This window comes from Botryllus schlosseri, chromosome 7 (assembly GCF_051294905.1).
Source record: "Botryllus schlosseri isolate E-star chromosome 7, Bs_hap1, whole genome shotgun sequence".
Taxonomy (NCBI): Eukaryota; Metazoa; Chordata; class Ascidiacea; order Stolidobranchia; family Styelidae; genus Botryllus; species Botryllus schlosseri.
Genome location: NC_137242.1, coordinates 20,370,203 through 20,396,444, shown reverse-complemented (window position 1 = coordinate 20,396,444; position 26,242 = coordinate 20,370,203). Strand labels below are relative to the sequence as shown.

Genomic DNA, 26,242 nt, shown 5'->3' with positions numbered 1-26,242 from the left:
AAATCGATGATTGAGTTATCCACAGATATTTTTGAGGTGTCCATGAAATTGAGAAAACATGTTTGGAGCCAACCTAACCACATTGTTTACTCTGTGTATGGGTATGCGAAGTTGGCCTTATTACGGTTCCATTCGTATCTGTCCACCTACATCCTGCCACGGTCCATTGAACTAGCTTATTCTGACACTGATAGCTGGTATGCAGCTTGCTCCTCTGACAGCCTGCTAAAAGTTGTACGACCCGAAAAACAAGCAGAATTTTTCGAAAATTTCCACAAATATTTTCCAGCAATCGCCTGTGACGAGCACCGTAGTGAATTTTTTGCCAATCCTCTCTCGTTTAATGATAAACGTGCCTGTTGTAAAGCTCGTAATCGATATGATCGACGGACCAGTGGTCTTTTCAAAATTGAGGCACAATCGAACATCTTCGTTGGTCTGTCTGCAAAGACTATTACTGCAATGAAGCTAAGTACTCACGCAAAGGGCTCTCAAAAGTAAACAAACTGACTGCTGACACTTACCGGAAAGTTTTATTTGACAAAAAACCGCACGGTGATGTTAATTCTGGTTTTGTGCGGAAAGATGCTTCCATTTTAACCTATGAGCAATTTCGGTCAGCCTTGTCTCACCTCTACTGTAAACGAATAGTCGAATCAGACGGTATTCATATGAGACCCTTGGAACTATTATTTTTTTTAAATGTACACTGTCTTTACCCGTATCTCTGCTTTTTATCTGTTTTCCCATTTTGCTCTCATGCTGACTCGAATGAAATTATTCCATGCATCTTGAACCTTTCACGATAGTGCTCGTTTTCTCGTGTTGTTTGAAACAGACGACAGACGATAGCATCAACTCCGCAGGTCAATAGCTTACGGCATGTGGGGAAAACGTATTATTGTGTTTAATGATTGTATAATACAATGAGTTTATTGAAATCATAATTGTCTCAATTCTCAGATGGATCAATACATCGATCATGCAGAATTCTTCCCGCCAACGGGAGTACATGTCTGGGTACGATCATTTACCTCCGTGTAAGCACAACGACAAGTTTGAGATTGGCGTTCTGTTTGGCTTGATCATACGACATGAATGCGGGGCAGACCGGGTGGAACTTTTGGCTGAGGTCTTGAAGATATAGAGGCTTTGAACATGGACGTCAGAAGACTAAGAAACATTTTGGAGGAGATTGGTGGTGTGTAAATATGCTCTTAGCTGTGTCGTTGCTAAAGCACATTTATTCATAGCCACAAGAATGTGCTAGCGTCCTCCTCGACCATCTCAGCTGCAAGACCTGTCGAGTCGCATGGAATTCCTAAAAACAGGTGGGGTTGTATATTGCAACACACATGAGTAATTTTATTTTATAGAGTTTCGTCGGCACGTCAAAGACATGTTAAAACGAAGACACTATTTTGTTGGGATACATTGCTTATCTTTCGGTGCACACTGTGAAATTGTGTTCCACATTGAACGCTTTTTCTTTCATCAACGCCTGTCGCTTGCGACTAGTTTTCGAAGGCAGCGTTTGAGTTGTAATATGTGTGTTATTTTTGTTTTTCCAGATGACTCATAATTCAGCCACAGATTTCATTAGTCATGTTTCCGGTCAGCTTTCACTTGATAGGCTTCACCGCAACACCCAAGCCAACTGGCATCGCGTCACTGAGCTGAATGATATTCTGCTGGAAGACAATCTGACCGATCAGCAAACGATTCACATCAAGAAGGAGTTACAGGAGTGTCTACACACTGCCACCACCTTGAGACCAGGTAACAAAAACGGTGATAGTCATTACCTGACACATGTCTAACTATCCTTTGTCTTCTAGAATGGGTGAGCTTTCGAGACGACCTGTTGCGGTGTGTGACGGAACTGCAGTTTCTACCCGTGTTCACATATGAAGGCGACGATGTGAGGAGCCGGCTGCTGTCTGATGCCCGTATCTTGAATCGTCGTCAAGTTGGCTTCACAGACCCCACCGACCGTACCACATGCAGCGTACAGAGCCACAATCAGCGCTTGACTCACGAAAGAAACGACAACGATCGCTACCGCTTCATGAACCAGGGTTATCTCCGATCGGGTCATAGAGAAGATCGTCGCACCCCGGCGCCTAAATCCGTTGACACATCACCTACCGTGGTTGATGCCCCGTTTGTCATGGCGACACCACAGCATGCCAGAGACATCATACATTAGTCGCCAGTGCTACCAAGACCGAATCTGACTAAAATCATAACAAAGAAGTCGCCCGGCGGGATATCACCTTACCCTACCCCACGTAGACCTCGATCCTTGGCCAGGACACCACTGAGCCCTGATGATGCTTCGCCTTGCGCCGATTATGATGCCTCGCTTCTGGGTATAAAAAGACGCTCTCGTGGACACCACTCAGCCCTGATGATGCTTCGTCTTCTCTCGCCGATTATGACACCTCGCTTCTGGTGTAAAAAAAAACGGTCTCGTGGACATTGTAAGATTCCCTGCGTGTAGTAGACGATTCGATTCGTGTTGTTTGTGTGACACTCGGAATTTATGTATTTTTTCGTGTACCTGTCATTTTTCTACTTGTCGGCTATAAATAGAAGTGTTTTTGTGAATACTTGTCGGCTATAAATAGAAATGTTATTGTGAATACACGTCTCGTTCTGTCAACAGTCGTCGAGACTTGGTGATGGATTTGTCGACAGGCAAGTCCTGTCTTTTGGCAGGACCGTCGTTTTCTGGGAAGAGCACTTTTTGGCAAGACCGTCGTTTTCTGGGAAGAGCACTTTTATACTCAAAGTCATAAAAAATATCGATAATATCAAAGGGTCGAATTAAAAGAATTGTCTATTGCTATACGGCTTATCAAGACTCCTTCAGCGAGCAGCAAGGAGTTGAGTTTTACTCGGATCTCTCTATCTTGGATGAGTTGGCGACAAGCCGCCCCTGTCCTACGCTCCTGATTATTATGATAAACAGGAATTTTCGGAAAAAATAACCCCTTTCTTTACTATTTTCGCGAATCATAAAGATATTTCTACTTATTTCATAATATTTCTACTTATTTCCTAATACATAATATATTTTTCCGGTCCAAAAGATCGAGGGACCTTAGCGCTCAGTATTTGAATATGATGCGTAATCCTAGAGATCGTTCTCAGATTCGAGTGCTTGCCCAGCAAAAGTTCCCGGGTAACTCCAAGTTTCTAGTTGATGCGTATGCTGACGCGACAAAAACGCCCCATGGATACCTTTTTACAGACCCGACCCAAGCCACACCCGATTCTACTCGTGTTAAAACGAGTGTATTTCCTGGGGATGAACTGGTGTTGTATACACCACTATAAATAGCGAAAGTGCCCACACTTTGACCACTATATTCATAATGGCTCGGTCCAAATCGCTGCCCAAGCGTCACTGTCATATTAAAAAGCATGGCGAGACTTTGAAATTCCTGTCCAAGTTGTCGCCCGCGATAAGGAAGGATATATTATTGGGGAGCTCTTCTGGTTTGGTGAAAGCATTTTGCGAAGTTTGCGTGAATGTTTTGAACGGGAATCTGCGACTGTCAAAACGCCGTATACAAAATTTACACCCGCAAAAAGACAAGATTCGGAAGTTGACTAATAGGCAGCTGAGCTTGAAGACCAAGAGACGTGTATTACACGCCAACACTCAAAGAGGCGGTTTTATCAGTGGGATCTTGTCAATCCTCCCCTTGGCGGCATCGTTGTTGAAATACGTTTTTGGTAAAAAATGAATTTCAAAAAAGTGATTATATCGCCTAACCCTCTAGCTCCCTCTAACGCGACTGATTTGAACCCCGAGTTGGATTGATCGATCAGCGCGATTTTGACTATGGACGTCTCGGCTAACAAGAAATTGTCCTTGTATAACTCTGCCATCTCAAAGTATAAAAAAGTCAACGTGGTGGTCAGATCGACAAGCCTCTTCAGATGAAGATGACCAACACCTCTAACGGGTTCACGAACGATCAGATAGCCACTCTCCGTGAATTACTGCACGAAGTGAAGCCGGGTCGGGTCACCTCGAAAGTAACACCGAAAGCGCTGTCGTCTCCAAGTACCCCCACTACAAGCAAGATAGTTAAGATCACCGCCACTTCAAGAGATCATCAGGCGTAGCCGGCGATCTAACAAGAAGCCGCCCCCGCTCTACGGGTCGTGGACGGCCTACGACGATGACGAACAAGGATAAATATTTTGATATCAAAGCCACGGCGAGCTATCGTGGTAAATACTTACACCCCGGCAAGAAGGATTTGAAACAAGAAAACAGCTACACCCTGCTTTATCCGTATACCGGCAAATTTCAACGCCAGAAGACGATCGTCAGCGGGCCATTTATTCAGATACAGAGTGACCTCATGGACTTGTCTAATATCTCTAGTAGCAATGACGGTTATCGTTATGTGTTGGTGTCAATTTGTTGTTTTTCGTTATGTGTTGGTGTCAATTTGTTGTTTTTCGAAATATATGTTTCTACACGCCACGAAACGAAAGCGTCCGATAGATATGATCGAGGGTTTTAACCAGGTCTTCGCTCATAAGAGGCCACACGTCGTTCAGACTGATGCCGGGAAAGAAATTACCGGATCGGTTATACAAAGGTTTTTTAGAGACTACCACGTCAAGCACTCTTTTACCAACAGCGACACTAAGGCTAGCGTCATAGAAAGACTGATCCGTACAACACGCAATGTATTGAATCGATACTTTGTCAATAACCGCACACATCGCTACATCCACGTGTTGGGGGATATCGCAGAGAGCTATAACAAAACATATCACACCGCGATTTCAATGCGACCGTCAAGGTTACCAATAGCAACGCGTCTCTGGTGTTCGATAGACTATTTACCGCAGGGGTGGGCAAACTACGGCCCGCGGGCCGCATGCGGCCCGCAACACCGTTCTGTGCGGCCTGCGAGAGTCTGAAGAAACTTTTTCTCGAATATTGATAAAATGCGTACTAAAAATCGAAATAATGCAAAGACTTTATTAAACTATTTCTTATAGTTTATTATCGTTTCTTATTTCACCGTGATAGTTCTAAGACAGTGGTTCTCAAACTGGGGGGCGTGAAAGCATCAGTGGTTCTCAAACTGGGGGGCGTGAAAGCATCAGAAGTGGGGCGCAAAGCTGAGCTAAACTGAAAATTTTTGCGCGCTCAGCGCGATTTAATAGCAATTTCATAATTTGTGCTCCGTATTTAGCCTGAATTTCACATTTAAAAATCTTTCGTCCCTAGCCGTAACCTACCATGCAGTGGTGGCTTTTGGGGTAGGCGAGGTAGGCGGTCGCCTAGGGCCCCCCTGGTTGATTTACGCGCTTTCGAGGGGCCCCCCCTCCTCAGTTTACGCGCTTTTTTCAACTATTTCTCCGGTTTACGCGCTTTTGTTCAAGTATTACCATTTTCCGAATAACCGCGGAATCCATGTATCCATAAAGAATCTTGGTATTGTACCGTAAAGAGGGGTCAATCATCAATCCTCATTTTTTAGTTATCATTTTACGAATAACCACAAAAATTCATGCACCAATGTAGAATATGGTACCGTAAACAGTTGTCGATCATTAAATTTCTGCACTTGGTGCAAGAGCTCACTTCGATTTTATGATCTCTATCCATTTTTCCATTAGTTAAAGCGCCCCCCTCCTACATTTTCGCGAATGTTATCATTTTGCAAATAACTGAAAATACATGTACCCATATAGAATATAATACCGTAAACAGTAGTCAATCATTAAATCTCTGCAGCCGCTAAAAGAGCTTACTTTGATTTTATGAGGAGGGCTTTCCTTCTTCATTTATGCGATTTTTGGTTATCATTTTGCGAATAGCCGTGAAAATACATGTACCGTAGGCCTACTGCCTACATATGTAGAATATAGTTCGGTACCGTGAGCATTAGTCGATCATTAAATTTCTGCACTAGTTGCAAGAGCTCACTTTGATTTTATGATCTCTATCCATTTTGACATTAGCTAAAGGGCCCCCCTCCTACATTTACGCGAATGTTATCATTTTGCAAATAACTGAAAATACATGTACCCATGTAGAACATAATACCGTAAACAGTGGTCAATCATTAAATTTCTGCACCCGCTAAAATGGCTTACTTTGATTTTATGAGGAGGGCCTTCCTTCTTCGTTTATGCGATTTTTGGTTAGCATTTTACGAATAACCGTGAAAATATATGTACCCATGTAGCATCTGGTACCGTAAACAGTAGTCGATCATTAAATTTCTGCATCCGCTAATAGAGCTTACTTTGATTTTATGAGGCCCCCCTACATTTATGCGAATTTTCGTTATCATTTTGCGAATAACCGTGAAATATATATGTACCGATGTCGAATATGGTACCGTAAACAGTCTATCATTAACCTTCTGCACCCGCTAAAAGAGATTACTTTGAATTCATGAGGGCCCCCCTTACACATTTATGCGAAGTTATCATTTTGCGAATAACTGTGAAAATACATGTAAGCCTACCGATGTAGAATATGGTACTGTAAACGGTTTTCGATAATTGAATTTCTGTGCTTGTTTAAAGAGCTTACTTCGATTTTATGTCAATGAGGTCATATTTTAACATGGAATGAATTATTACTGAATATATACTTCCTAGTGGCAGCAGTGTATATTTCAGTGCATCAAAATTTTCTATTTGTGTGAGATTCTACTTGCTAGCTCTTGATGCCAGCTTTCATATGATATGTCAATTTCTAATGAAGCGAGTCCACACTGAGCCTGAATATCCAAAATATCAAAGGAAACAGTCATTTTTAAAGCCAATGAAAGCATGTAGGCTATTATAACCTATATATTGTTGTTTACTGAGCCATTCTGACTCAACATATTAGTTGTGAATTAGGCCTTTTCTGAATGGAAATCCATTCTCAGGGTTGTCATGATTTGTTCATTTCTTCCTTAATACTCAAAAGTTTTGTTGGAAGCTTCCTAAATACTCAAAAGTTATGTAGTATGGTGTTTTAAGTGTATGCAGGAATCTTATATTGCAACTTTTCTTCATTTTTTAAGCAATTTTTGCAGCTTTTCGATTTTTCATGCAACTCACTTTTTACTGGGAAATTTTGGTACTATATGTAAATAGATCACTTGTCTCACTGTCGTTTGAATTCGATGTCATTTCAGATTTGACGTACATTCAGGCTAGACCGCCGTAAAATATATTACCACTGGGTCAATTTTTTCGGGCCATAGATTTTGTCGAATGCGCTAACACTGAGTTTTGCGACAGTGCCTTGGATACGCATTGATTCGAGTATCTCATACCCTTATAATTTCAAGGAACTTATCCATAAATGTACCTTTTTAGTGTAACTTTAGTGAAAAAGAAATGCAACTTTCCACAGATTTGACTGCAACCAAGATCTGTCCTAAGATCAGGTGTTGCATAAGTCAATTTTGACCATTACATTCTTCATATGGGCTACCAGTTCAATATAAATATGACTCGGTAAACAGCATATTAAGTAAGGCGCACTCGTCAGTTGACAACCATACATTTCATTAGCTACGATGAGTTTGGTATCACTCATTTAAAAGTTATGTTGTAATTTGTAACATCAGTATCTCCTAATTACTCTAGTCAAGTATCTGCTACAATGCCTTATGACTTGAATGATGTAACGGTGCTTTCAAATACGTATATGGTATTTGATTGTAGTGGTCTTTTGTCTATGCTATTTGTGGCTTTTTAGGTTTAATCCAACCAGGCAAGTTCTTACAGACAAAAAGATTTTCTCTATAACTTGCAAATTTCTCATTAGTGCGTGTTGTTTCGTTGGTGTAACTGTTTATTTACAAATTACGCTGCTACTATAGTACCGTATTTCCGTATACTTCAAAGTTTGTTGTTGTTGCCATTGTTACAATGCGAATATCATGGTTTGTGATTTTGATTTTTGCATCATACTTTGCCTTTTTAGTTTTGCTTTTAAATCTGTTTAAATCCCTTTGGTGTGCCGTTAACTCTTGAAAAGTGGCACCCGAAAATTCTTCGAGTGGAAGAAATATTATATTACAATGGATGTTGTATTGAAAGCTATGTTCTTACTGACCGTGGAACTAGCTCTTCACAGGTTATACCAGTGCTGATGTGTTCCTGTGGTATTACTGGTGTTGTACCACGTTGCCGCACATTTTGCTTGTGTGCCTAATCATGCGACAAAATCTTCTTCGTAGACAAAAGATAGGCCCAATCCAGCACCTGGCTGAAACCTTGACGTGGTGTCAGCCGACAGCTTTCTGGATTTATTTTTATATGTTCTATTTGGCGTGCAGTTGCCTTGGTATACTATTATGTCATGCTACATCCCATAATTCTTCTAAATAGGTGGGTCTCGACACGCGCTATAGTTCACTTGAGTCACTTATTTTCAAATATGACAAGTAGTTTATTGTACTTTGGCATGGCATTATAATTATTTATTATGGTTAAAGTTTTTATCATGAAGTACAGACAATGTAGTACCGGAACAGTGCATACGAGGTGTACAACAAAAGCTTTGTTCAGCGTTGCGATAATGTAGAAAAGGGGGAGCCCCGGAAGTTTCGCCTAGGGCCCCCCCAATCGTAAGGCCACCACTGCTACCATGCCATCAAACTATCCGTTATATTTGTTAGCAACCTGGTTGCGTTTTGTGATATGACGATAAGGGGGCGCGAAATCTTTCACCATGATGAGGGGGGCGGGCGTGTCTTAAAAAGTTTGATAACCACTGTTCTAAGGTAGATACTTTTTATATTCCTTTTTGAGTATTGCTTTCACAACTACATTCATTGCAGTAAAGAATTTATCAACTCGAAGACTTTTCGTGTGCCCCTTATCGAGAGTTAACGGCACAATAATAAGCATACAGAGAGAGATTCAAACGAAAACCAAAGAGGCAAAGTATGACGTAATAATACAATAATAAAAAAATTAACGCTAGGCAAAGTCAGCTGTACCGGTAGTCATAACAAGAGACGAGAGAAAATCAAATTATACTATAATACACGGAAGACAACACACAGACAAATCGCGGTATATATTAATGGGAAATTTTGAGATTATATCGAAACTCTTTCTGCCGACATAAATCCGGATTGGTCAATTTTATTATGGTTGACTCCGAGACAGACAGATGGAAGGCAGATCTGCATTTAGCAATCACAGTGAACATACTGTCATTGTAATGACTGGCACACACCGGGTAGTTCATTAATGTTGACCAATTGCAGAGTTGAACGCTGAGACCTGGTTATAGGAAGCAGAGTCAACCGCTTCCTTACACCGACGAACAAGTGCAGATCGATCGATAGGCTTGTTTACTGACCTAATCGATTTAGGCACATGTTGGTTCACTCGTTCAGCCAACCGCAAAGATGTGCGACCCACATACCGACTATCACAGTGGCATTGGAATTTATATACAATATTACTTTTTTGTAAAGCAGGGAGCACATCCTTGCGAGTTTGAGGCATGAGCGGCCTAGTCATGAACACCACTCGGGTATTCAGCATAAAATAGCACGATTGCACTGATGACCGGATTTGATTAGAAAAGCCGACTGACACTGACCCAAGCCAAGGGAGATGTATGTATACAGGGCATTTGTCTGGTCCATGAATTCGCGGCTGTTTGAATTGCGACATTTTCTTTGTGATGGCAGATTCAATTACGTAGTCTGGATACCCATTGTCAATCAACATGGATTTGATTTTATCAATTTCGCCACGAGCCGAACATCGGAGCATATCCTGAGCGCACTGTGAACTAATGACGAAATCAAATTTAATTTCCGTTGTTTAGGGCAAAATAAGTCCCAGCGAATATAGTGACCGGTAAACGTTGGTTTCCTATATACTGAAGTAATGAAACCGAGGTTGCTCTTTTCCGCCAATACGTCGAGAAAGGCGAGTGAGCCGTCAGACTCTTTTTCGATGGTGAAGTTTAGCGACTCGTGCAAGTTGTTTAGAGAAGCTAAGAAAACATTGCAATCGTCTTCACTGTCGAAAATTGCGAATGTGTCATCAACATATCTAACATACATGCGCGGTTTGATTACATTTAAGAAAAGTTTGCTTTCTTGGAAACCAACAAATATATTTGCCAAGCTAGGCCCAAGGGGTGACCCCATTGCCAAACCATCTATTTGGAGATACATGTTGTTGTTTAAGCTAAATTCAACCGAATGGGTGGCAGTTTCAAGTAGCTCAATGAAGACATTACGTGGAAAAGGAGGTGGATGTAATGAACTATTATTATACAGCGCATCGGCACATATATTGAATGTTTCACTCAAGGGGACATTAGTAAAGAGACTGGTGATCGTGCAATCGTGCTATTTTATGCTAAATACCCGAGTGGTGTTCATGACTAGGCCGCTCATGCCTCAAACTCGCAAGGATGTGCTCCCTGCTTTACAAAAAAGTAATATTGTATATAAATTCCAATGCGACTGTGATAGTCGGTATGTGGGTCGCACATCTTTGCGGTTGGCTGAACGAGTGAACCAACATGTGCCTAAATCGATTAGGTCAGTAAACAAGCCTATCGATCGATCTGCACTTGTTCGTCGGTGTAAGGAAGCGGTTGACTCTGCTTCCTATAACCAGGTCTCAGCGTTCAACTCTGCAATTGGTCAACATTTAATGAACTACCCGGTGTGTGCCAGTCATTACAATGACAGCATGTTCACTGTGATTGCTAAATGCAGATCTGCCTTCCATCTGTCTGTCTTGGAGTCAACCATATTAAAATTGACCAATCCGGATTTATGTCGGCAGAAAGAGTTTCGATATAATCTCAAAATTTCCCATTAATATATACCGCTATTTGTCTGTGTGTTGTCTTCCGTGTATTATAGTATAATTTGATTTTCTCTCGTCTCTTGTTATGACTACCGGTACAGCTGACTTTGCCTAGTGGTAATTTCTTATTATTGTATTATTACGTCATACTTTGCCTTTTTGGTTTTCGTTTGAATCTCTCTCTGTATGCTTATTATTGTGCCGTTAACTCTCGATAAGGGGCGCGCGAAAAGTCTTCGAGTTAATAAATTCTTCACTGCAATGAATGTAGTTGTGAAAGCAATACTCAAGTTTAGTACCGCCAACCATATTTTCAAATATTCCCTTTTATGTTTAATTTCTGGAGCGACAACCCGATCTCAAGGCCCACACGGTTTGAAAGGTTTCAACTGCTAAACATCACAGAAATCCTGAACGAGATTGACATAATTCGGATCACGAGTGGGATTTCAGATTGGCCACTCCAGTTTTAATTATTTCAGTGATGTGCTTATAAAAACCGATTCGCGCGTGTCTTGGGTAAATTCGTTCTCTGTATGCGTAGAATTGGGGCATTTATATTTTATCTACACATAGTATAAGCGTGTTTGAAGCTAACATGTAAGCCGTTTCCATGTCCAGGTTTCGTTGGCAGAGTGACCATATATTGGTTTCTGTGAGCATTGTGTGTCCTGGAACTGAACCAAAAGTGGAATTAGTAAATCTATGAACAGATCGCTGCTTACAGTTTTAAATTTCAATCCTGTTCCAAGAATCGGGACAACCAATCTTCCTCTCTATAGTTTTGATAATTGGTTATTGAGGTCGACCAGCCTATGAAATCTCGCGTGTACGATATCATCAAAGCAATGTTTGTTTTGTTTTGAATAAACACATATATTATCTCCATGTCCTCACTATATAATCAAATACCAATATTGCGTTTTGGTTTATAATCTCCTTTTATATAGTGCGGCCCGCGAATGAATTCCGATGTTGAATGCGGCCCGCGAGCTAAAAAGTTTGCCCACCCCTGATTTAACGGAACCGGACCTCCGGTGTCACCCAAGCTATCTGTCGATCAACCAGTCAGAATTACCACACGACGTGCCACGTTTGCGAGAAAGGGACAGCGGGGTCTTGGACTCGCGAGATATTTTACGTACACACACGAAAATGGGGGAGTCCCGCTACGTACACCATCCGAGATTATAACGGGGACGTGATTAGCGGAACATTTCACGAAAGTGAATTACAAGACATCGTTAAAAAAAGACGATGTCTATCGCGTGGAATCGATACAGAAAGTGATCGGTAGGGGACGGAACAGGAGATATCTAGTGCGCTGGGTTGGGGGGGGGGGGTACCCAAAATCGATGGACTCTTACGTTGTCGGTTTTGCATCAAACAGAGACGGTGACTCGACCGTGGTAATCATGGATTTATCGCAGCGGGGTACGAAAATTTTGTTCAGTTGAGCTCAGCTTCGCGCCTCCCTTCAGATGCTTTCACGCCCCCATGGGGGTGAGCCCTCCAGTTTGGGAACAACTGCCTTGGAATTATCGTGGTGAAATGTATAAGAAACTGTTTAATCAAGTCCCTGCATTAATTTGATTTTTAGTACGCATTTTATCAATCAATATTTTTAATAAGTTTCTCCAGAATCCCGCGGGCCGCACAGAACGGTGTGGAGGGCCGCATGCGGCCTGCGGACCGTCGTTTGCCCACCCCTGCCGTTGTGAGTATTCAAGATGTCAGTTGTTAAATCTCTGTACATCGCGACTGAATGTATGTCGCTTTTCATCGCCACAACGCTTATGACACTAAAAACTCCTTTCCAATCGACACCATATGATCGAATCCAGTCAACCAATGCGGTGAAATCACAATTTCGAACACGGTTCACGTTTTGACTACGTACATAAAAATCTAGTACTCCGTGGATGAATTTTCCCATTTCACTCAAAGGAAGACTTGGACAACTAGATAATTCTAGTTGTCTAATTTCACTAAATTAGAGCAAAATGTCAGTAATCTAATTCTAATCTAATTTGGAAAAGCTGAAAATTTTCCGGTTGTCCAAGTATATGCTTGGATAACTACATAATTCTAGTCCAGTTGTCCAAGTATATGCTTGGATAACTAGATAATTCTAGTCGTCTAATTTCACTAAATTAGAGCGAAATGTCAGTAATCTAATTCTAATCCAATTTGGAAATGCTGAAAATTTTCTTAGGTGTCCAAGTCTGCTCAAAGGGAGAGTTGTTAAGTTATGATAGTGTAGAAAATAGTTCTCAATAATCGCGCTAGTAGACATACCGAGTATTTAACTATAAACTGAAAAGGTAAACAATGAGAATGACACCGCGAGGTGTTAAAATGGTGAAATATACCTCTCAAACACCTAAAAAGAAGGGATCTGTGTAAGCGTGTGAAAATTAAATCTATAAATAGACATTACCACGATTCGATTGTGATACTTCGCTGTCGCAGACATAAACGTTGGTTGGAGCAGTTAGATATAATTATTTTACAGTTGTCCAAGTATATGCTTGGATAACTAGATAATTCTAGTGATCTAATTTCACTAAACTAGAGCGAATAATTTCACTAAATTAGAGCGAAAATTCAGTAATCTAATTCTAATCCAATTTGGAATTGCTGAAAATTTTCTAGGTGTCCAAGTCTGCTCAAAGGGGGGGTTGTTAAGTTATGATAGTGTAGAAAATAGTTCTCAATAATCGCGCTAGTAGACATACCGAGTATTTTTAACTATAAACTGAAAATGTAAACCATGAGAATGACACCGCGAGGTGTTAAAATGGTGAAATATACCTCTCAAACACCTAAAAAGAAGGGATCTGTGTAAGCGTGTGAAAATTAAATCTATAAATAGACATAACCACGATTCGATTGTGATACTTCGCTGTCGCAGACATAAACGTTGGTTGGAGCAGTTAGATTGAATTATTGTACAATGGTCGAGGCTCAGATGGATAATCTTGATAAATTTGGTCATCAACCAAATGCGTTCTAATCACAATTTGAAGAGAATGCGGATATCTTCGACCTGATTAATTCTGGTGATCTGATGACACCTAATTTAGGACTTGAATCCGCAAAACGCAACTCTACGACAGCGATCGAAATGCAGACATATCACCCAGATATAGCGGTCCAGGCGTGGGTGATGTCGGGTGAACTAGCTTGAGAAGGAGTGATTAATGATCTCGCGAACTTAGCGACAACGCCGCCGCGTATATCGAACGACGAAGCAACCGTTAGCACCGAATTGCCGAGTACTGAGAAACCGTCGACTTCCGTGGTGACGTTACCGTGCTCTGTGGAGACGCTATCGGTATCTGATACCCCAAAATCTGCACCAATCGGGAAAACAGTAACTTTTTGAAAAATAACCATATTGACAACGGTGGAGATAGTCATACCGCCGGCTGAACAACTTTGTAATGCGAAATCGAAAAAGTCGAGTCGTACTGAACCCAAGCAGAAGGTTGGTAGGAAACCTGCGAAATCTTAACACCGCGAGTATTTTAAAAGACGACGATGATTTTCGCGATGATACGAAGAGTAAGAAGAAGCAGGAAGAAAAACTATGTCACTACACAGTTGACAAGATCGTCAGCCAGCTCCAGACTATTGATGTTGTTAAACCACAATTAGGTTCAATACTATGTTATATTGACTCATTGATGGAGAAAAAAAACTTGACAATCGGAAAGCTCATGACTGACATCAAACGATTGCTAGCTGTCAAGGGACAGCGTTGGAGTCTTGATGAGATTCAACCTGAGTAAACATCGCAACCGATGAATACTTGCGTCGACTTCTAGAGATTAGAACGAAATTGAAGTATAATTTGTGATTGCGCTGTATGATTTTCATTGCTGGTGTGTGTATATTCTCAATTTCTTTTTTTCGTTTTAGACTTTACATTACAGCCATAAAAAAACAACGCCTTCTAAAAGCGCAACCACTAGTGGCGCTGGTTCTCTTATAGTCTCGACCAAGAGGAACGCTGTTTACACTCTAAGCGAAAAGAGTGGTTATATACACCCCAAAAGGTGGTACACGAAAACAGAACTTACGTAACCCTGCCGGTGTGAATGACCAGAATCCACCCCATTCCTTGCGGTGTATATCGGATATCTCACCCTAGCCATTAGAATTGATTGAGGCGGAATTTCAATATATACACCCCACTTGAAATCCTGCATCTTCTTCCAAATGGCACGCTATTGCAAATAAACTTTCTTGATTGCATATATTCGATATCAATTGAACCATAATAACATAAAATGGAAACATATTTCGCGAAATCACAAAAACAGAGATCCCAGCGACGGAGAAAAAAATTCACTGAAAATACTACTCGAAGAACATTGCCCATGTAATATTGGGAAGTCGCCTCCTCCAGGTTTCCGAAAAACACTCTTGTACGGCGAAGGCTGAGATCTTGTGGCATCATCCTGAAATCAAAATGCATATTCACAGCCCAAATAACAGGCACATATGCTAACATGCATAACTTAATGAACGACCACAAAAATAGAAGCCATTACAAAGTATATATATTTTCACAAAGTACTTACAAAAAATCAGATGTTACACTTGCTAAGGAATTGCAGCACAGACTGTGGTCCGATAGGGTGAACTTACCGCTATAGGAAACATGTTCACACACGATCACTGTATGTGTGGGCAATTAGGCATCGAAAATATGGAAATTGATGGATAGTTTTCATGCTAACCGCATGTAACAGGCAGACTTGGACAACTAGAAAACGTTCCCTTTTTCCAAATTGGATTGGAATTATATTACAACTACAAGTTTTTTTCGAATTAGAGTAGAATTAAAATTTGAGCTACACAGTTGGAAATTAGATTAAAATTATAATTCTACCTAACAGTTTTTTTCAAATTAGATTAGAATTAGAATTACTGAAATCGCCAAAAGTTGAATCAAACTCCGTTATCATCAAATCATAATTCATCTTATGTGCATGAGAACAGCAAATTTCTACTGTACAGTAGGGGTGTTCAAAAATGACTTTTTCTTTCAAATCTACTGGCTACTCGATAAAATTGTTAGGTTACCTAATTGAAGCCTGCACACCAAATTTGGTTTGATTCCAACCAGTAGCCGCATTGCTACAGGAGAAGAAAGTTTTTTATTTATTATATGAAAATGAACGAAAAAAGATTTAAAATTTTCTGTTCACCCCATTAAATTGTTAGGTTGTCTATAGCAACAATGCTCAACCGATTTGGCTCAATTCCAACCAGTGGAAGCGGAGTTATTGCCGTCACAAAATTTTGGATTTGGATAAAATAGTATTTACGGTGAACGATTCTTTAATCATTTATGACTGTTGTGCCCACCGTAAATACTATTTTATTCAAATCCAAATTTTTCGAAATCAATAACTCCGCTTAGGTTGGTTTGATTTGAGGCAAATTTGGTGGGCATCGTTTCTATAGACAACCTTACAATTTCATGGGTGAACAGAAAATTTTGAATTTTTTTACTAATTTTTAAATAATAAATAAAATAACTTTCTTCTCCTGTAGCAATGTGGCTACTGGTTGGAATTGAACCAAATTTGGTGTGCAGGCTTCAATTCCGTAATCCAACAATTTTACCAAGTAGCCAGAAGAATTTAAGAATAAAGATTCATTTTTAACACCCCTGCTGCACAGCAAGCATGGCTTGTTTCGCACTAGACAGTTCTTCTGTAACGTACCCAGGAAAACCGGGCATTAGATTAGACTTAAAAATAGACCATAGAAAGATTTCATATATTCGATTAGAATTGGAATTAGAGCATAAAAACGTTTCACAAATTAGAATAGCTTCAATTAGGATAATTAGACAACTAGAATACTAGCAACACCGCCTATATCAGAAATAACTGAATATGTTTTTGAAGATTCTTGCTGTTAGTAGTGTCATATGCCATTAGTAATTTTATATTAGTCGCGAAGATTCATATCGCAATTTTCAAGGTAGAATCCTCTGAAAATCTGCGTACCATACTTGACTATTTTTCCAACATTTCGTATTCTACTTCCACTTGGCGTAGTTTTGACTTGTATTGGGAACTGTTGCATCTACTTGTAATCGAGTATAAATTGAAGTTGGTATTTCTACATCGACTTGAGTAGCAACGCTGGTAACTTTGACCATCGTAGCAACGCTGGTAACTTTGACCATCTCTGCTTTGGTTTACCTCATAGATGCGACTACGAAAGTTGACATCAGGTGTCATTACTAGGGCAATTTTTTTTGACATGTCAAAAAAAGTCAAAATTAGGTCAAAATTGTAGCGTTAGGTCAAAATTTGTCAAAATTGTTTACAAAATTTGTCAAAATTGTTTACAAAGTCAAACATTTTTTGACCTCTGCATTTCGTTTGTATCGCAGATTTTGCGCTGTCGGTGAACTTATCATTTGATATTTTACAGCTTGTAGCCTACTTTATAGGCCTACCGTTGTAAACGGACCATCGTCTGCTCATTGTGAATCATAAAGGGTCAAATGAAACAAATATGGACATGGTTTTATGGTCAACGTACCACAATATCCTAGCTGAAGCAAGAATGCTTGGACATTGCATGGTTCTTATATCAAGAAGCGCAAGCTTAAAAATTGTGATATAGACAACATTGTCAGAATGAAGCAACACGGTTTGTCACCAGCAGTGTGCACACAACTTGAGTGTTGTCAGCCAACAAATGCTGCTGTTGAACGTTCTTTCTCCGTTCTTGGCAAGCTACGTAGTAAGGACAGATACTTTCTACCCGAGAATGTAGGAAAGGATCTTTCGTTGTACTACAACAAATTTTAATTATTTCCACCAGAATACGAAATGTAGCTACTGGAATTCTTCATAGGGCCAGATTTCGTTAAAATACTAGTTTTTCATGTAAAAATCTGTCAGTTTTTGAGCCAAAAACGTTTTTTCAGCCCAATCTACTTTGTAAGGAAAGACAGTTCCAACCAGAAATGAAGATAGGTAGTACAATTTTAACATTATATGCGAAAACACCTAATTTGCATACGTGAGGTCAAAATTTGGTCAAATTTCAGTTTTTTCAAGTCAAAAAAGGTCAAAATTTAGATTTTTTAGGTCAAAATCTTCCATGTTTTAGGTCAAAAAAAATTGCCCTAGTCATTACCAAAGTTGTCATACCTGCTGGCTTCATAACGAGTCTTTCAGTTTTCGCAGCAAACTCCTAAACTCGGTTAGTTCCTATGATATAATCTTGCTCTTGCAGCATCCAGTCTTTAAGCAGCATCCTAAAATTAGAAGAAAATCAGAGAAAGAGATGCATGGACTTGATTTAAATTTGACTACTTGGTATTAATGCAAAAACACGAAACGTTTTCTAGTTGGGCAATATTGACTTTCAGAATGGATTCAAAGCGACCGCAGATACAGGTCTGATTAGAAAACCGTGACTTGCCTTATACATGGAAATTAGCAAATTAGCTGGATGCTAATGATTACCTTGCAATATCTGCTGTTGATAAAGATCCATCACTGTTTCGCAGCATACGGTTTTATGGTTCAATGCGACGTCGACTTGGTTGAAATGCCCTGACATGATCTTGTATAGTAGCATCCTAAAATTGAAATAATAACCATGAGGTATAAACGTTTAGTTGACAATTTGGATTGGATTCTAAACTCATCTTATATGTGCGCTGGGGGTCTTCAAAAGTGGATTTTTTTCTCGAATCGTACTGGCTACTTGATAAAATTGTAAGGTTACCTAATTTAAGCCTGCACACCAAATTTGGTTCGATTCCAACCAGCAGCCGCATTGCTACAGGAGAAGAAAGTTTTTTATTTATTATATGAAAATGAATAAAAGAAGATTTGAAATTTTCTGTTCACCCCATTGTTAGGTTTTCTATAGAAACATTGCTCAACCGATTTGGCTCGATTCCAACTAGTGGAAGCGGAGTTATTGCCGTTGAAAAATATTGGATTTTAATATAATAGTATTTTTACGGTGACCGATTCTATAATCATTTATTACAGTTGTGCCCACCGTAAATATTATTTTATTCAAATCCAAATTTTTCGACATCAGTAACTCCGCTCCGGCTGGTTTGAATTGTGGCAAATTTGGTGGGCATCGTTTATAGACAACAATTTCATGGGTGAACAGAAAATTTTGACTCATTTTAATATAATAAATTAAAAAAACTTTCTTCTCCAGTAGCAATGCGGCTGCTGGTTGGAATCAAACCAAACTTAGTGCGCAAGCTTCAATAAGGTAACCTAACAATTTTATCAAGTAGCGAGTAGAATTTGAGAATAAAAAGTCATTTTTGAACACCCCTCCTGCACCGCAAGTTTGGCTCGTCTCGCATTCTACGGTTCTCCTGTAGCCTTTTCAGGAAACCCAGACATTAGATTAGAATTAAAATTACCGTAGATCATAGAAAGATTTCATAAATTCGATTAGAATTAGAATTAGAGCATAGAAACATTTCACAAATTAGAATAGCTTCAATTAGTATAATTAGACAACTGGAATATCTAGTTGTCCAAGTCTAGCAACACCACCTGTGCCAGGAATAACTGAATATATCTTTGAAGATTGTTCCTGTTAGTAGTGTCATATGCCATTAGTAATTTTATATTAGTCGCGAAGATTCATATTGCAATTTTCAAAGTACAAACTTCCGAAAAACTACTTACCATACTTGACTATTTTTCCGACATTTCGTATTCTACTTCCACTTGACGTAGTTTTGACTTGTATTTGGAACTGTTGCATCTAAAAAGTAATCGAGTATAAATTGACGGGGTATTTCTACATAGACTTGAGTAGCAACGCTAGTAACTTTGACCATCTCTGCTTTGGTTCACTTCATATATGCGACTACGAAAGTTGACATCAGGTGTCGTTAACAAAGTTGTCATACCTGCTGGCTTGATAACGAGTCTTTCAGTTGTCGCAGCATACTCCTAAACTCGGTTAGTTCCAGTGATATAATCTTGCTCTTGGAGCATGCAGTCTTTAAGCAGCATCCTAAAATTTAAAAAATAATCAGAGAAAGAGATGCATGGACTTGATTTAAATTTGACTACTTGGTATTAATCCAAAACACGAAACGTTTTCTAGTTGGGCAATATTGACTTTCAGAATGGATTCAAAGCGACCGCAGATACAGGTCTGATTAGGAAACCTTGACTTGCCTTAGCCCAGTGGTTCCCAACCTTTTTCGACCCATCGCCCCCTTTTCAAGGTCAACACCGATCATCGCCCCCAAAATTTTGTGTACCGAAAATTGGGCATACAAACTGTAATCACCGGCGGGTTGACTAAAAAAAAAGGTCAAATTTTCGGCTCGATGTCTAATTTGACACACTTTTGTAACTAAATTTCCGTGGGTTGACTAAAAAAAAAAGGTCAGCCGTTTTGACGCGTCATCGCCCCCCTATCGCCCCTTCCTATTTTCGCCCCCTTCGTCATTTTCGCTCCCCTAGACCGCCAAATCGCCCCCGGGGGCGATATCGCCCACGTTGGGAACCACTGCCTTAGCCTATACATGGAAATTTGCAAATTAGCTGAATGATAATGATTACCTTGGAATATAAGCTGTTTGATAACGATCCTTTACGATTTGGTTGAAATTCCATGATATTAGCTTGTATAGCAGCATCATAAAATTGAAAAAATAACCATGAGGCATACGGTAAACGTTTAGTTGACAATTTGGATTGGATTCGAAAGGCCCACGACATCCGAAATGTGTACTGATGTTGTAGCCTTGACTTGCTTTATGCTTGTAAATAAGCGAGTTAAAGTACAATTTTGTAACTATCCTACGCATAGTATATTACTCACCAACAACATATTTGATTTCACATTCACAGAGTAATAGTCTGCTACTAATAGCAATCAGTCCTTGAATCTAACAAAAAGCAGATTTGTGCATATGCACAGATCGTGTGTATGTCATATCATGAGTCAAGAAGTGCATATATTATGATTTGTTTATATTGACCGAAAGGATAGTTTGATAAACTTTGGCAAGGCTATGTTTGCCTCTTCATATTGGTCAAAACACTGAAGACCCAGCTAATCCGTGCATTGTTGCACACCGAGTTGACCGCAGTAGTGCGCATTGCTACTCAAGCAATAGATGTCAATTTCTACTCATTGACAAGCATATAGAAGTGGCTATGTCAAATCCATGTCAAGCTGCTTCAAATTAAAATAAATATATGAACAGAACTCAGAGAAGTAGTTTCAAAAGAAGTAGTCTGGTTGATGGGTCACATACTCTTAACAGATAGTCTGAGTTGGCCACTGCAAAATATGTTCAATGAGGTAAGCCTGTTCCCAGTCAAGTCTCTCATATTTATAGTGATAGCAATATAGCATCGTCATATTTTCACCCATGTCATAATATCAATAACATTTACTGGCCCCTATTTACGGGGATCGAAAGCTTTCATCAAATGTCCATTGCTCACCTCAGATACCATTGCTTCATATGCTTCAGCCCTCTGCTGTTTGTATGTTACACTTGTATTCTCGTGAGGAGAAATCGATAATTTCATTCTTCAAGAGCCCCAAATTTGCGATCTTTGCCCATGCAAGTCTGAAGTAGAATAGATAATATGTTTACCTTCCTACCATAACATAACATAATATATAATGTGTATATAGCTCAGTGATAATGACAGGGTGATAGGCCTATATAAACATAGCTCTGCATAGTCAGTGGTAGGCTACCCTTTACACTTAAACAGGTCGTGATGTGCTTTGGTAATCAATATAACGACAATCGAGTCGATTTTTTTCTCAATGCACTTACAAACGATGTCGCACAAACCCAAATTACCGTAGTTTATAATCATAGCTAATGCTGGACCTGTCAACAGTATCTCCATTAGAGACATTGAGCTACTGTGTCTTGGAGATTGGTATCGGTACTGGTGATACAACAATTTATGTGAATTCAATGTATCGTCACTACCGGTACGTTTAAAATTCCAACTTGCTACATATAATTCTGTTCAGTACAGCTGCGACACTGAGTAACAGGAATCGGATCTGTACTGGAAACGCAACGGAACAAATGTTCTATACTACAATAGTACAGATACGAAATGTAACTCACCATCCAGATATTTTCAATATCGAAAGAGGCTTTCTTCACAGATTCACGACGACTAATACGGTCAGTCGATAGCCAGTCTGGTCTCTTAAGCGCGGAAATACGGTATATAACGAAACATTTTACATGGCTGTAGCCAAACATAGCAGCAGCTGTTCTGGTGACGACGGTTTGTATATTCCATTATGATGTGACAATTGACTCACTGATGTAATAACTATATTGAAGTTAAGGATCTCCGGAATATTTGTATGTATACTATAATTGATTTATCGGAAATATGGATTTGATAGCTGTGAAGCTGCAGATTGCATCATAAGCTTCAAAAAGTCTTGCAGTACTAAATTTATCTTCATAGATCGAACCATTGATACGATCCGAAAGCTTTATGCGAATTGTCGGTTAGGCTTAGTGTGCAATTCATAAAGCTACCAAATAGTGAATAACACATCAATATAGATATGAAAATAACCAGGAAACTTTGCCCAATTTAGTCCCTCTTTCGCCCAATTCAATGATTGTTCCGTGACGTAACCTGGTGTTCCATTCTAATTTGAATTCTTGCTACGCCCATATTGCGTACTGCTCATATAAGTTTGTGGCTGAAATTTAACTCCTTCTAGTATTCCCAGCTCTAAATACCCTTAACCTGCATTATATTGTGGTTATACACTAATGCTGTGCGGAATAGGCCCGATATATTTTGTACATATAGGCTACGTACAATGTACAATTGTGCATTTGACGTGACATGAAAGAAATTATAAACCAGTATCGTGACAACTTCATAATGTGTCGTATTTTTGCGACACACTTGAGATACATCGGTCACACTATAGTAGACAGGGTGAAATTTCAGCCAAAGTAAGAGTACCGCAGTGCACGATAAATGTGAATTACAATATGATATTGCAGACTTAGCTATTATTCATTCATGTCAATGTAGCACACGAATGTTATACAACGAATTCTTATTTGTCACTGAAGCTGAAACTATCTGCGTAGGCGAATTTACTTGATCGAACCGGGTTAAATCCATAAAAACTGAACAATGGAACATTGCCGAAGCCTACCCAAGAAGCCTTAAAGACACGGACAACAATAAAGTGGGCGAAAACACGCATTTTCGGTGGATAATTTAAACCCAAAGAGAAAATGTCCGACACGACCTACAGTTAGACACAGCAGAGAAGTTCTCAAGTGCCCATACAATGATCAGTATACAATGATTCGACTGAATTTTTAACAAGAATGCAGACTTGCCGCACCCCTGCCTGCTTAACCAGGCTTCTGACCGACACAGACTTAAAACTTCAACAGTCAAGTTTTGTGGAAGCGGCTAGCGCGGATTGAATCCCAAACTTCATATTTGTCTGACAAAAAGTGTAATCTTTAACAATTTACCCCAAATGCCAATGCTTTGGGTGTATATCTTGAGTTATATGTGTTTAGGGGTGTGTTTGGCTCATTTCCACCAATAGCTTAGGTGTAAATGACAAATTCAGTACCCAATAGGTGTGATGACCCAAAACACACCCTACGCTAGGGTGTGAATTGCCAAAACACACCATTTTCGTTTACAGTGTAGGGAATGCAAATGAATAAGGCGATGGTGTTTAACATCAACCAGCAAATCTTGCGCTTCAAGGAAATCTGCTCCCAGCAACGGCTGGGACACGTCAGCCAAGGAGAATTCCCAACCATATTTGCCAGACGGGGAAACTGAAGAAATACGCTTGGTCCCGTAAGTACGTATGATGCTTCCGTTCGCGGTCGTAAGCAGCGGACCAGAGGTTTTGTGTTAGAGCCTGGTGGGTGGGAAAACGCTCACTTCCGCCCAGGTGGCGACAAGAAAAAGGAAGTTAGACCTCAAATCTTGCAAGTAAGATAATTTTTTGCCGGTTGCCCCGTTTACTGCGGACAACCGACTTTGTTGTTTTCCTGTTGCCAAGCACAGGGACGGCAGCATTGTCATGCTTTCTTGCCAAATCGTCGATGATAGAAGCAAAAGTTTGAAGCCGGCTCAATCTTATTAGGAACGGTCGGTTTTGTCTTACTCAATTTAGTAATATTGTAATCGCTGGATATCGATAGCCACATTTGATCGGCCTGCTGAGCCAAGTCTCGGGGGTTATCTACATCCTCTTCTGCCAGCACTATCCGTATGTTTTCCGGCATGTGCTTCAAGAATAAGTGTTTGAAAGTAAGCGGGGGTGATGATCTCCTGACAGTGCGAGCATTTCGTCCATCATCTGTCGGTTTTCTGTCGACAAGAGGTGACATTTCACAGACGTGCAGCTCGCTCTGGTGGAGGCAAGGCAAAAGACTGTAACAACCTGCTTTTACTTGTGTTGTACTTCTCTGCCCGTAGAGTATTGTCCAATAGTTCTATCAGCCGTTTTGCTGTGGCCTGATCTAAAGCTGAAACTACGTAATAAAATTTGGTTTCATCCGCAGTAACTCCTTTCAAGGCGAACTGTGCTTCGGCCTGTCGAAACCAAACTCGTGGTTCCTCGCTGCCCAAAAAGTTGAGAGCTTAACATCTACCGTGTTCTGATTGCCTGCTTGCTGATCCATGCTCGTAGTGCAGGAATACGTTCCTGCCTGTCGGGTCACCAATGAAGCGTGAGCTCCGTTTATTGCGAGCGAAGTTAGTAACTGCACCAGAAAACGCATCATCATGCACGCATTGAAAAGGGACGCGGACGCATTCACAATTGGCAATCAAACAATCAACACTTCGACGAGAGCGCGTTGTAGAGCCGCTACAGTATTAGCTATTTCAGTTACGGTTACAGTAGCCACGGTTCACCCATTTTGTAAAACGTAATTTAAAATCGTCTCACTGGGGCAAAGAACAGCGAAATTGACATCCCCCTGTTGGTTGTCCAAGTATCCATCGTTTGCTTCACTTTCGTCAGCATTTACATATACGCCATACGGCTATAAATGAATGCTGAGCTATGATTGTTGGTTGTCCCGGCCTCCAGCGAATGAGTGGATTTAAGCCATCAAAAAGATGAACAAACCTAGTCTGGAAACCAATAGATCATTTAGATATATTTTTTTCTAGCGTCGTATATGCAGTTTATTTCGTACATATTTTCTAAACAAGAAAACATTGAGCGAAGTTGTAAAAAAGTGGGTTGAATATGACTTGAACTCGGTACTGAACAAAGAACACCATGATTTGGAATCGGAATAGTCACAACACTATAACTCGGACTCGACGCTCTGACTTGGACTCGGAGTTGACTAGGCGGTGAATTGAAAATGATGATATTTACTTGTGACTCTGAACAATGTGACTTGGTTACAACCCCGGGAATTAGCATGACTTAAGTCTACTATAATGAGATTGAATCAAAATATCGCTGAGGGGACAATCTGGTGGCATTATCGATGGAATCGGTGGAACTGAAACCTACCAAATTAAGTGTTTACCCTGAGACCGTGTGGTAGTGTCTTCGATTTTAGGGCAATTTTCCACATCCCCTTGTTGCTCAGAATTGCCTATATACGGTTAACATTGACTAGAATGTGGGACAGGTCTAGCGGTTGTTGCCCTGTTGAACGTACTATGACATGAAGTCCTCTCGGTGAATTTTTTATCGTAAAAATATTTCTTGAATGCTAAAAACACAATCAAACATTCGTCTTGCACTCGCACGAATCACTGAATTGTATTTTCAGGTGTTATTTTTTTTTTTAAATCTGGGTTAAAAACGACCATGTTTAAAGGGCAACTGCACTCTAAATATGACGTGGTCTCAAATTAATGATAAAAGCGAGACAAAATGTTGGCCGCTGCCACTTCCTTCAGAAAGCCACCGTAAAGGAGCTGCAGCTAAAACAAAATTACAACTATCGCCATTGCACGCTAGTTGCACAAATGAATTTCTATGGTGGCGAGGCTGCGCGTCTCCGCTGGTTAACCTGTTGTGAAATTGCTGGCACGATTTCTTCACTGGCACCTGCTCGACCCGATTTATAGACGCGACCTCCATATTCTAGTCCCATCATTTCCTTTGGCTAGTACGTTGAAAACATATGATGCGTATGCATCTGAATTAATTCCCAGCCAGATCAGAAGGCTCAGCTCCCGTAGCGTACTTCCATACAACACTTATGACGATATTTGTCAGCTTTCACATATTTGTAATCAACACGCCCTCGGGCAAATTCAAGTAATGCAACGATTTGCTGTAGGCTACATAAATTATTTGAAATGTCGTTTGATTCCAAATATGTCTTTAT

General features: G+C 40.1%; 1 protein-coding gene and 1 long non-coding RNA gene across 7 annotated transcripts in view; both read right to left on the bottom strand.

Moving 5' to 3' along the window:
• Positions 1–26,099, bottom strand: part of LOC145442861 (uncharacterized) — a 65,713-nt gene extending 39,614 nt beyond the window's left edge. The window contains exon 1 of the mRNA XM_080320891.1: positions 24,832–26,099. Coding sequence (XP_080177017.1) covers positions 24,832–24,909 — 78 coding nt within the window. The 5' untranslated portion in view covers positions 24,910–26,099. The remainder of the gene's footprint in view (positions 1–24,831) is intronic.
• On the bottom strand, positions 14,962–23,111 carry LOC145442955 (uncharacterized). Of its 6 annotated transcripts, none has more exons than XR_013916206.1 (6): positions 20,445–23,111; positions 19,781–19,887; positions 19,554–19,632; positions 18,351–18,466; positions 18,033–18,139; positions 14,962–15,308 (listed from the first exon to the last, which is right to left on the bottom strand). It is a non-coding gene; the product is annotated as an uncharacterized LOC145442955 (long non-coding RNA). The 6 variants fall into 6 exon arrangements; XR_013916209.1 differs by lacking the exon at positions 19,554–19,632 and having other exon boundaries at positions 20,445–21,466; positions 21,989–23,108; XR_013916208.1 differs by lacking the exon at positions 19,554–19,632 and having other exon boundaries at positions 20,445–21,466; positions 21,740–23,107.
• Positions 26,100–26,242: the final 143 nt, after the last annotated feature.